The sequence below is a fragment of the Diadema antillarum genome, unplaced genomic scaffold (genome assembly GCF_040938485.1).
Source record: "Diadema antillarum isolate AM-2024a unplaced genomic scaffold, OU_Dant_1.0 seq00000082_RagTag, whole genome shotgun sequence".
In the NCBI taxonomy this organism is placed as follows: domain Eukaryota; kingdom Metazoa; phylum Echinodermata; class Echinoidea; order Diadematoida; family Diadematidae; genus Diadema; species Diadema antillarum.
Genome location: NW_027271175.1, coordinates 145,972 through 158,294, shown reverse-complemented (window position 1 = coordinate 158,294; position 12,323 = coordinate 145,972). Strand labels below are relative to the sequence as shown.

Genomic DNA, 12,323 nt, shown 5'->3' with positions numbered 1-12,323 from the left:
CTGAAAATAGTTGACAACCAAATTTCATCTGGAAAGGAAACTGCTACAGCTTAATCATTCACCCACTTGGCAACATCTCTAAAGAGAGCTTATTACATATAAAAAATGTCTATAACTTAAAAATCCGAGTGTCAAAAAATCACATAGATGAATAAACTGTACGTTTGACTGCTCTGCACTAACCAGCCCTCCATCATGCACCATCAAACTGCATCCGTGATTCAAGAGATTGAAAACAAATATATAAAATGATGTTTATTAATGAGAGATACAAATCAAGACAAGATAAATCTGCACATTAAGTGAGAGAGTGAGAATCAACAGACAAACTTCATTAAACAGGCGTGTCTACCGAACGGACCCGTCGGAATGAGCGACTTACCGATACCACGGGCACCACGCGCAGGTCAATCCGTCCTTCAGCACGGCCTTCAGCGTGAACGGGTACTTCTGGCGAGGACTGTCGCTAGCAAACACAAAAGACGTATTTTACATTGCACTTGGGCAGTTTGCACTGTCACCTCTCTTAGCAGGCTACAGTGCACTTTCATTTGCAGTGGCAAACGGCCACCAAATAAAATCTCTTGCTTGAAAAGGAGTAAGCTTCTTCAATCTGAGCTACATAGTGTATTATACATCTACTACAGTATTAGTGATTTATTTATTCATTTATTTGGCAATTTATTCATTTCTTTTTCATTTATATGTCTCTTCATTCATTTTTCATTTCACCTGTAATATTATCTTTAGCATTTATTCAGTTACTCATTTATTCACTTATTCATTCATTTCTTTATTTTTCTTGATTTTGATTTTGTCATTCCTTCACTTATTTGACCTTCCAGTTATTCATTCCTTTATCATTCATTAAGTAATCATTACAACTATCATCAATCAGGGCTGCCAATGTGCACCCAGTGAAATAAGGAAGGTACCAAAGAGCTATATGGGATGTATTAGGGTGTTCAAAGTATTTCAAAATGGTGAAAAATGATTCCAAAGAAAAGGAGGATTTGATTCTCCTTCTTCCAGGACATGAAACAGCTGTGTTAAATTTTACAGGATGATTTTTCAGGAGGAATCAGGAAGACTTTGTACGTCTGCCATCCTTGGGCACCCGCATCATTTCTACAAAGACGGACCAAAGGATGGCCCACTGGACTGTGTGACCATGCCTGCAGTGACCACTGACCATCTCATGAGTTGACTAAATTCCTACTCTTTGCATCCAGATGCAAAAGTGTCACATCCATGCCAGAAAGTCGGAGCAACAAGACGCAAACTGTCTGAAGAGAGGGAGGGGGACAGGGAGAGACAGAGATACAGAGTGGGACAGAGAGAGACAGAGACAAACAGAGACAGACAGAGAGAGACTGAGAGAAAAGGGAAGAGGGGAAACGAGATACCAGCCAAGACCTCAACTCACCAGTCCTCGGCGTGGTTCTTGTTGTGGCCCGTGGTGTGGTCACTGGGCTTGGATGGGCTGACCAGCCGGGCCACCTGGGTCCAGACCAGCTTGTAGAGGTCCTCGCGGGCCGTGCTGGGCTGGCAGGGCAGGATCAGGGGCAGGCCAAAGAGGCACGGCCGACTCTTCTGCCACGCCAAGAAGTACATATCCATACGAATCTGAACACAAGAGAGACACACAACAACAACAACACCAAAATGAGATGGCACTTGGTTATTTCACATGATCTGGTGTAGCAAGAAGTAACTATAACATGACGCATGTCTACATTAATATTGAATTAATATTGCAATAATACTGTGAAGAGAAAAAAAAAACTACTATACTTTCTCTTTTGTAGCACATTTACAAATGAAATGCTTCAGCCACCACCGTAAATTGTGTGCAACCACAAAAACAGAACACACACTTAACTTCTGTCAAACATTTTTCCGGGCTTTGTGACCACAACTCTCACTCTCTCTTTCTCCCTTACCATCTTGCGGTGCATGCCCACCACGAAGCCGTCAAATTCAGCCCCGGGCCGGGTCTGCAGGGCGGCCACCGAGCTGCCCACGCTGGCCGTGCTCGGCGTGCGGCTGTGCTGGGCCTGCGGACTGCTGCTGGACTGGCTGGGTGACGACGGTGAGGGGTTGCCAGCAGCAACGGACTCCCTGCCCGGACTCATTGCCTCTTCTGTGTGATGTGGAAGGAGGGAGCAATTTGTTTGCTTGTTTTCTTGTTTTCATCGTTCAGAATTTATGGAAAATATAATGTACATATACCAAGCACAGTAACACTAAGGTAATGCACACATAAGCTCTTGACCCATTGAGGACGGGCTGATTTTGCTACGACACGCATTTCCCATAGACCCTTGCACGAGTATACTCGGGACTCGTCCTCAACGGGTTAATAGTGGAAAGAGTGGCCACGCAAACAATGTGATGTGGACAACACAAGCAACACTGGTAACTATCCATGATATTAAATGGGTTAGTCAAATACCGATTAGTGATTGGCTAAACACAGTCACGTGATGGAGGTACATTCGTTATGGTCGCCCTATGGGCGAACATTCTTATGAATGTTCTCCCATGGGAAAACATTTTCACATATTAAACAAATGACAGAAGGCCTAGGACCACGCGCGCACAGTGAATTTGGCTCTGCAATACGCGAACGAGCGATCGAGTGTGTTGTGCTGGTGGTTGACGTTGACGTATTTGACTAACCCATATAATATAACAGATGATGACTTTTGTTGTCGGGAACATATACCAAACGTTCCACCCTCAGGGTTTGAAATGCTGAAATTTGAAATGAATTGATTTCGGGAAGCTATAAGTCCCTCAATAGCATTTCAAACCCTTCTGGTGGAACATTCGGTATGTTCCCTCCCATGCCAGTCATCGTTTATATAAAGTATTACTGTGTAACTTCTTTGACAGTAGAAATGGTCCAAGTTCATCTCAAGACAACACCCTTAAACAGAAACTGAAGAAACTTGAGGTGAGGCCAAAGAAGCAGAAAACATAAAAACTAAAAAAGAAAACATCGCTAGGTAGAAAGAATTTCTCGTCTCTTCTAATTAAAGCATTCTTACAACTTTATGCAAGAATTCATTAATTGGAATAAATATGCAGTACACTGTACCCGCTGCAGTAAGGATTACAACCTGCACTGACTGTGGGGCGAAAGCTCTGTGGTCTAGTGGATACAACGCTTGTCTAGCATCAGGGGGATAATGTCATGAAGCATTTTGTCAAACTGTTATAAGCTACTGAAACCCATGCATCTGATTGGCTGAACGCAGAATGCTCCCCAGGAGATCATTGGTTTGAGTCCAACCTGAGTATGTACTGTATGGCCATGATTTTATCATCATGGTTACTATGCTAAAACATTGAATATTCAGTGCTTTTTCACGTCGATCAAGGGCAATTTGTCAATCAGTTAGATTTTTCATCTTTACTTAAAACAGTGGGCAGTACCCTTTCTCCATGGAAGGAAAGAAGGAAAGAAAAGGAAAGAATGACTCTCTCTCTCTCATCCTCACCCCTCTCTTCCTTGGTTGCCATGCCATTCTCCAATCTCCGCCTCTCCGCCCCATCCGCTCTGGTACTGCTGGAGTGCGTGGGCGATCCCTGGCTGATGCGGGGCACGTTGCCGTTGAGCGGCCTCGTCGGCGCTGTCTCATCTTTGGTGACAGCGTTGATTGGCGGCAGGGGTTGCTCCGTGGGCTCGGAATGTGACGTCACACCTGGGGGGAGGGAGGGGCACACGAACAAACCCAAAGTGAACTCAAATCAGTTCCTTTATCTTCCATAAGTAAACGCTTTCACAAGCAGGTGACCATCTTCTACTGTAAAATGGGATCCTCAAGTAACAGGGCTGACATTGTAGAAAACAAATGCCATGTAGATACTGTTTCAAGACCACTGCCATGATGATTACTCCTAATTGGACATGAGAAGAAGATTAGAAAGTTGATACTTTAAAGGGACAGTACAGTACTGGTTGAGGTGAGGATTCAGGTTTTAAACATTTTTTGGTGAGATAATGAGAAATCTCTTCTGAAGTATGAAAGAACATGTAGTTTTAAGAAGGATTCAACATTTATTTGATGAAAATTGGCCTTGAAATGGCTGAGATATACAAAAAAGCAATCCTAACAAGGAAAAGTAGAAATTACGCGGTGCGTAATATATGTCCCCGCTGGAAGTAGCATTTTGTAGCAAAATGTACGATATAGGTAAAAAATCAAGGTCAAAGGTCAAAGAAGTCAAAGGTCAAAATCCTGTGTAGAAGTTTTGAAGCCCTCACCTTGTAGTGCCATCACATAAAGCAAACGGAATCGAAATCGGGTTAGAAATGGCGAAGGAGTAGCATTTTGTAGACAATGTACAATGTAGGTCAAAAATCAAGGTGAAAGGTCAAAGCAGTCAAAGGTCAAAATTCTGTGTATAAATTTTGAAGCCCTCACCTAGTGCCATCACATAAAGCAAACGGAATCGAAATCGGGTTAGAAATGGCGAAGGAGTAGCATTTTGTAGCCAATATACATCACAGGTCAAAAATCAAGGTCAAAGGTCAAAGAAGTCAAACGTCAAAATTCTGTATAGAAGTTTTGAAGCCCTCAACTAGTGCCATCACATAAAGCAAACGGAATTGAAATCGGGTTAGAAATGGCGAAGGAGTAGCATTTTGTAGCAAAATGTACAATATAGGTCAAAGGTCAAGGTCAAAGGTCACAACTGAAATTCTGTGTAGAAGTTTCAAAGCTCCCATGTAGTGCTCTCATATAAAGCAGACAGAATCAAAATTGGCTCATAAATGACAGAGAAGTAGCAAATTGAACATTTTGATCACACACGGACGCACACACGGACAGACGGACACACACACGGACACACACACGTACGGAGCCCGTTTCATAGTCCCCTGCTCGAACTCGTTCGGCGGGGACAATAAAATTGACAGGCCACGACTTTTATTAGGATCTCTTTGTTTCACCTTGTTTTTAGATATCTCAGTCATTTCAAAACCGATCTTCATCAAATAAACTTTTGATTCCCCTTAGAATTGTACGCTCTTTAGCATTTCATAGGGTGGTTTCTAAATATCTCGTACAACGTTACAACCTGAATCCTCACCTCAACCAGTACTGTACAGTCCCTTCTATACCAATATGATATGACTGGACAATTTGCTGTTGTTGTATCATATTGCTGCATTATAATTGTAACATCTTGGATTAGGCATAGAAACAGATTCATTTAGAGTAAGTTTGTGCTTTGGATGGTCCCACCTCTGCCCCCAGTATTACATACCTGTGCTCCGGCCGTTGGTGCTGTGAGAGTTGAGTGAAACTTGGCTGGACGACTTGGTGACCTTGGAGGAGGAGGAGGAGGAGGCAGCAGAGGAGGAGGTGCCAGGCTTTGGGGGCGGGATCTCATAGGCATAGAGAATCCCCCCTAGGAGGGTGCGGATCTTTTGTGCTTCGGACGGAAAGCTCTGCATACGGTCGAGTTAAACAATGATGGAGAACTCGAATGAACGCACTGCCTCACTTTAAGCCCTGGCATCTGATACTTGCTACATTATTCTTTCCACAAAGAAATCCCTTATAAGCAGTAGCAAACACCCATCATTCAAGATTAACAAAGTCTGTGATCGTTCCAGATAGAAATTTAGTAATTTTTTAGAAAGCAAAATTCACCATCACAGGACAATTCATGATGGATATACAGTTACGATTTTATTTTTTTTTTCTCAGCGGATGGGATGCAGGGTCGCCCACATTTACGCATCGGGATAAGGGCAGATAAACACCCCACCAACACCCCCCCCCATCCTCATGAAAATACATAAATACATACACACACAGCTTATCTAATTCATCAACTACAACAAATTCAAGAAAAGTTGTGATGGCTCATTACTACATCACAGCCCAGAAAAAACACACCTGTCTACATCACATACATCCTTATTTAATATCATATACACGCATAACTACGTCAAAGAATTGGTACTTGACCCGTTACTCAAGTTGGGATCACCAAGCCACACTCACCCTAACCATGGCTCCCCCGATTTCGGCCAGAACGAGCTGGTCAGCGGTCAGGTCACACAGCTCGGCCAGCTGCTTCTTGAGGGATTTGTACTTGTCGTCTGTGTTTAACCGTAGACCGTACTTCACTGGAACACTGCCATCGAGTCTGACGACTGGCGGGCATTGAAAGAAAGGCAGACACAACAATACATATGCATTAAATGGAAACTCAACTGTGTGGTTAGCCGAAAAAATAGATAAATTTATGACATTTTGAAGTTTAGCATGTATTCTTTAAACAGTCAATATCCCACATGCCTTTCAATTGTACTAAGGCCATGATGTCATCCTCTTACATCTCTCCAACAGATTTGAACAATGATAAAAATTCAAACATACCAAACTGTCACTGGCATATAGCTCACAATATGTAAAAAACAAGTGTATGAACACATTTTCAGTTTCACATGCACTTCTCATTTTCCTTACCGACAATCTCGGTGTGCATCGAGCTCTCCATGGGCAGGGGGAGAGACAGGAAGGTGAAGGGGTCAAACCTGACGCTGATGTGGCCGCAGGTCTTGCACCGCACCTGAGACTTGAGCTGGCCCTGGAACAGGTCCACGATGATGGACTTGTTCCTGATCAGGTGGTTCTCCCACGCCTGACACAGTGAAACAAAGAAACAAAAACAAAAACATAAGCAAAGATAAACTACGGACATCTTTTACACAGAAAAGTTCTGGCACAAAGAGACCTCTGACACATGGTCACATGATGTAAGATGATGGTCATCCTCCAGGCTACTCCATAGAATTTTGTGATTCACAAAAAAAAAAAAAAAAAAAAAACATGCCACTTCCAGATTCTGCTTTAACCCTACAAACAAACAAAAAAAAGAAACAAACAAAACAAACTTGCACCTCCAGATTGTGCGGCAACAAAGTCGGAAAGTACCTAACAAAAAATAATGAGAATGATGACGATTATTATGAAATAATTAACAGACACTGTCACAATAAATGTCACAGTGCCTTACAAAAAATGTGTTTATTTACATAAAATCATTAATATCAACTTTAGAAATCATACACAGTACAGAAAATTAACAATTCAGTGCCTGATAAAGAAACACTTACGATTACAAATCCATTACAATTTAAGGAATAAATAAGTTTAAAGTGCATTTTGCAAATGAGGTACTAGTACACTTGTAATTGTAAAAGATTCTCTAATTGACTGAGGTAGTGCATTCCTTACTTCAGGGGAATAAACACAGAAACATTTACCTGATTGAATCTAAAAACTACCAGATGTTCACGATCATGACTAGAACAGAGATTACACACTGATTTGTTGGCAATTAACCCTTTGAGTGCATGGAGTGCCAAATGGAACATAAAACCTCAGTGTTATACACACTGCCAAAAGTCCCTGGCACAGGAAGGGTTAACATGACAATTAGATGCCGTGGTCTGAGATTACTCATGATTTTGAAGACACTCAAACAAATTTCCCGAGTCAATGCGGCTTGACCGACTGACCTCCGTGGAGACCTCCTCATCTGGCCGGCCGTCGCTGTCCTTCAGCTCCACGTAGGGCTTCTCGTGCACCCTGTTCAGGTCTTCGTGGAGTCCGTCCAGGAGGAAGGCGAGGAGCTCCTGCGAGTCGTGCTGCTGGAAGCCACTGAAGCGCGGCGCGTACTTTGCTATCGTCCACTGAGGGTGAGAAGACAGGTCAAGGTTTAAGACTTTACTCTACCTCTGGCAAAATTCAGAACTCAATTTCGAACGAATTTAACAGATATATTTATAAGGGACTTCTCATGCAGTTTCGGGGTAGAATAAGAGTCGTGTATATGTAGTATTAAAGTAATTACACATTTCTCCTTTTGGACAGGCAAATGAACGTCACAGAATTGATGTGGAAATTTTCCTTTGTCATTGCTTATCGTGACATGCAATTACTGTGAATTCACTGGATAAAACTTGTTCTTATTCCCCAGAGTCTATTCATTGAGCATATTCTTCAATGTAACAAACTTCACTTGTCATTATGCATGGTCTAAAGTTTAAAAGTGTGACAGTAATGAAGGAATACAGCAGCTCAATACAAAATTTGCTTTAAAAGGTTATACAAAGGATATCCTATACCAACTCCATTGAACCAAGTACAAACAGACAATTCTGCTGCATTTCCACACCAGTGCTTGAAAGCTTGTCACTCACCCTAAGCTTCAGGGGGGCTATACTCCTGGTCGTTCCTGCCCAAAGGTCGTTGACTAAGTCACCATACCTCTTTGCTAGGTGCCCTTTCATTCCAAGAGGATTTGTTCTGTCAGGGAAAAAAAATAAGAACACATTTACACTAATCTACTGAAGCAGAGATAGGAGGAGGTGTATTTCATCTGTTCAAGAAACACACCACATCCTTTTTCTTCTTTTAGTTTACCATTTCGTATGATAACAACATTACTTTGAAGACTAATGTGATGCAAACTGGAAGACTTTGGAATGCATTTTTTGAATGTTTTCCAGATGTCCCGCAAAAATGTACTCATTCTCATCAACTGGCAAACTAAGGAGGGAGAGGGGGGATCTTCTTGACTAAGAAATCAAATCTGGTAGGAAAACAGAAAGAATAAACTTCTTTTTCTAATCCCTAAGTTACAAGCTAAAAAGACCAATCTATTACCATATGCTCAAAAACCACAAAAATGCCAAATTACATTTGACAGAGGCTCATATCATAAATCAACCATGTGATTCTGTAACCTCGAATCTAGCTTCAAAATCATACTATGTTTTATGACACAAAGAGCAATGAAAAGCAAAGCTGGAGAAAGAGCAAATGAACAAAATACTTACGGATTGAGCTCGTAAAGGTAGGACTTGGTCTGGAAGTATAGCCGGAGGGGCTGCGTGTTGCTGATGCACTGGACGGCCGAGTTCATGAAACAGGTGTTACCTAGGTTGCTGAGGCCTGTCACTCCCTTCTCTGTCCGAACGCCTGTCGTCGTACATGGGAATAGCAAATGAATGGCATTAAAGGCATTATTTACAAGTTACAGATGAAACAAAAATCCAGCTTTAGTGCTTCAAAACAGTTATAAAATGCGAGTTAGGGATAGAAACAACCAATGTACAAATGTTAATCTGTATAATCAATGTTAAGTAGTGTTAAATATACAAAATGTGAACAATAGTTATAATACAATTGTTTCGAGAATAACCCATCTACAGTTATGGTTTCTTGAGAAAAATAGTGATATCTCTTTATATTTTAGAGTTTATTGCACAATTTTTATATGGTAGGATGTTTTGCGATACAACTGACCTACACATAAGCATCAAATGTGATAATTCAAGCACTTTTGAACTCGCTGCTCTCAATGATAAACAATACCTTTAAAGGCTTGCAGTAACATTAGAAGGAGAGATATTGACAGTGACCTTACCACTGACAAAAGACAGAAACCACATGTACTTAGCATAAAAGCAAATTGTCCAATTCCAATATCTTAAAAATTACAGTTCATCTTCTACATAGATACTGTTTAAGTGTCATTCCTTTTGTAACAAAACATCAACTCACTGCTGCATTTTCACAGAATTATACACGAAAGGTACTCTGCCACTTTAGGATATTTTCAATTCTATCTCAAATTATGTCAACCGTATTTCCATCATTTGATATTTTGAGTCTATACAAGTGCATGTGTAAGTGTGCATGTTTTTTTTTTCTCTTAGAAGGAGAGTGGGGGATCTCTTGAAAGAAAAGAACACAATAAACGTATCGAAGAATATTCCCGAGAGAAAATTCTAATTCATACTATGAGAGTTCAACAAGCTGACAACAATAATGAGTTTTTTCTTCACACCTTGGCACTAAAAATTATGATATACAGTAACATCGTAGACACAGCAAGTGGAATCTGGATCAAAGCTGCATCTACACAGCTCACACTCCCCTACCTGGTGACAATTCAAGCTGGGCTCCGTCATTTTCGGTTTCACACGCACGTTAGCGTCCAACAATATGAAAATCTAGCTTTCTACTGGGTACCTACACATACACGCAAACCATAGTAAGGAGGGGTGTTGTGTATAAAATGTCACATTTGAGGGCACACAGACAGGAACAATCAAATAGAGTGGGAAAGAAGTTGGAGTGGAATGGGGTTGGGGTGGGGTTGGGGTGGGGGTGGTTACACTCACTCTGTTGTCGGTCAGCTTTCTTCTTGGCCAGCAGCGACATCTCCTCAGGCCAGCTGAGATCCTTGTTCCTGATCTCGATCAGTAGGCTCTGCTCGTCCACTATGCTCAGCTGTTCAAGGGTGCAGGCGTCTTCCTCTAACACCACTGGGTTGTTCTGCAGGTGGTGGTGGTGTGTGTGTGTGGGGGGGGGGGGGGGGGGAGAAGAAGAGCACATGTGAGGGGGTAGATGTGTGGTGGTGGGGAAAAGATGTATATTAGAGATGTGGGGGTGGGGTGGGGAAAAATAGAAGGTGTGTGAGGGGGTTGATGTGATGGGGTGGGGCAGGATGTGAGGTGGAGATGTAGGGGAGGGGTAGGGGAGAGGGGTGGCAGGAGGGGGGAAGAAGAGTGCATGTGAGGTGTTAGATGTGTAGTGATGGGGCAAAGATGTGCAGTAAAGATGTAGGAGTGGGGTAGGGGAGAAAAATGGAAGATGTGGGAAGGGAAAGAGTGCATGTGAGGGGGTTGATGTGATGGTGGTAGGGGAGGATGCACGGTAGAGATGTCGGGGCGGGGCACGGGAGAAGGATGGAAGAGAGAGAGAAAGCATGTGATGGGAGAAGAGTGGAGGGCAGTGGGTGTCATGGAGGTGGGATAAAGATGCCAGTGGGGTCGGGTAAGGGTGTTTGGGGGGAAAGGAATATATGGGTGGGGTGGAGAAGAGGATATGGGTAGAAGATATATGGAGGGGGTAGGATATAACGGGGTGGGATAAGGATGCAAGAGACAGGGGGAGAAATGTGTTTAACAGGCGGAACGATGTATGTGTTTTGCATATGGGGGCAAATGGGATGTTAATTAATACCGTCTAATGGACTGATCTGCCTTTGCTCTTACAAAATTTTCCAAGAGAGGGTGGGGGGCTTGGGTAATTCTCACTGTCTCTATCAAGGATAACTTGTCAATTAAAGGTGTAATAACATTTATGATCACCACACACACATACAATGTGTGACATTGATGTGAAGAATGTCATTGTCACCAAAGAGTTACTGGCAGGTAGATACCTTACAAAGCCGGTAAAAACTCTGCTGCATTAATCTAAAGAAGAAAAAAAAGAGGCTGCAAATTCCAGACCAAAATTTGCTGCATATTAGACTATTGTATTCTATTCTTAACATTTCAGTGAATCCCACACAGCTCATCAGCCTCACAGCACTATTATCAATGATTTCAATAGGTCATTTGGTGCTCAAAAGATACCTTGCTGTATGAAATTTCCCCTATGCTATACAAATCAGAATGATTTTGCCAAATCGTCCTTGTTGCTGTATCTTTGGATAATTTCTTATACCAGTCATTTCTAGTGTTTCATAAGGTGAACAGTCTCCTTCATTTGAGTTTTTGGTTTTCATGTATACCAAATTTGTTTTGGTCACAGAATTTTCAACAGCCTTTTGATTGCTAAATTTCGAGAGGATGCTTCAATTGGCAACATATTTTGATAAGATCAAAGTTCTCATTTCTATTCCAGATGGGGGCTCCTTGTTACTTTCTTTCAGATTTTTTTTTTCCAAATTTGATCAATGCTGCCAAATTCATCAACCAGTAATCATTCTCCAATATAAGATATGCAGAAAAAATTCAGAGTTGCCCATTTTGTGGTAACAATATAAATTCAGAAACGAAAGAAAAAAAAAATATCCTCACCTCATCCTTGAGATTCCAGAGGCGCATCTCCTCCGTCCGGACCCGGAGCCGCGCCGAGAGGAACTCGTGCACCTGCAGCAGGGTGTGCATCTTGCTGAAGCAGGCCATGTAGGCCAGGTAGCGCTTGGGGGCCTGGGGCGTGCCGCTGTTCCCCGAGACGTTGATGCCCAGCCCGGACGAACTCAGGGACAAGTTGCCTGTCCAGAGAAGACCAGCGTACAACAAAAAATGCAACGATGGTATTGATAGTGACAAGCAGGACAGATGGTGACATTAGAAGTGAATTATTTTTATTTCATCCTTTCAAACATATGCTTACAATATGTGGTCTGATGCATTTTCCTCGTCATGAACATTTCTTTTATTTGATGACGATAACCATCGTTGATAATAGATTTGCAAGTTATGTTTA

At 42.1% G+C, this 12,323-nt stretch overlaps 1 protein-coding gene across 1 annotated transcript in view; it reads right to left on the bottom strand.

The window, feature by feature from the left end:
* Positions 1 to 12,323, bottom strand: part of LOC139726265 (ubiquitin carboxyl-terminal hydrolase 32-like) — an 89,957-nt gene that overhangs the window by 7,114 nt on the left and 70,520 nt on the right. Inside the window, exons 14-25 of the mRNA XM_071637332.1 lie at positions 11,912 to 12,108; positions 10,223 to 10,376; positions 8,873 to 9,014; positions 8,234 to 8,339; positions 7,550 to 7,723; positions 6,495 to 6,669; positions 6,027 to 6,178; positions 5,281 to 5,464; positions 3,507 to 3,710; positions 1,944 to 2,143; positions 1,427 to 1,626; positions 383 to 466 (exon numbers count right to left, since the gene is read on the bottom strand). Of these exons, the coding sequence (XP_071493433.1) occupies positions 383 to 466; positions 1,427 to 1,626; positions 1,944 to 2,143; positions 3,507 to 3,710; positions 5,281 to 5,464; positions 6,027 to 6,178; positions 6,495 to 6,669; positions 7,550 to 7,723; positions 8,234 to 8,339; positions 8,873 to 9,014; positions 10,223 to 10,376; positions 11,912 to 12,108 (1,972 nt within the window). The remainder of the gene's footprint in view (positions 1 to 382; positions 467 to 1,426; positions 1,627 to 1,943; positions 2,144 to 3,506; positions 3,711 to 5,280; positions 5,465 to 6,026; positions 6,179 to 6,494; positions 6,670 to 7,549; positions 7,724 to 8,233; positions 8,340 to 8,872; positions 9,015 to 10,222; positions 10,377 to 11,911; positions 12,109 to 12,323) is intronic.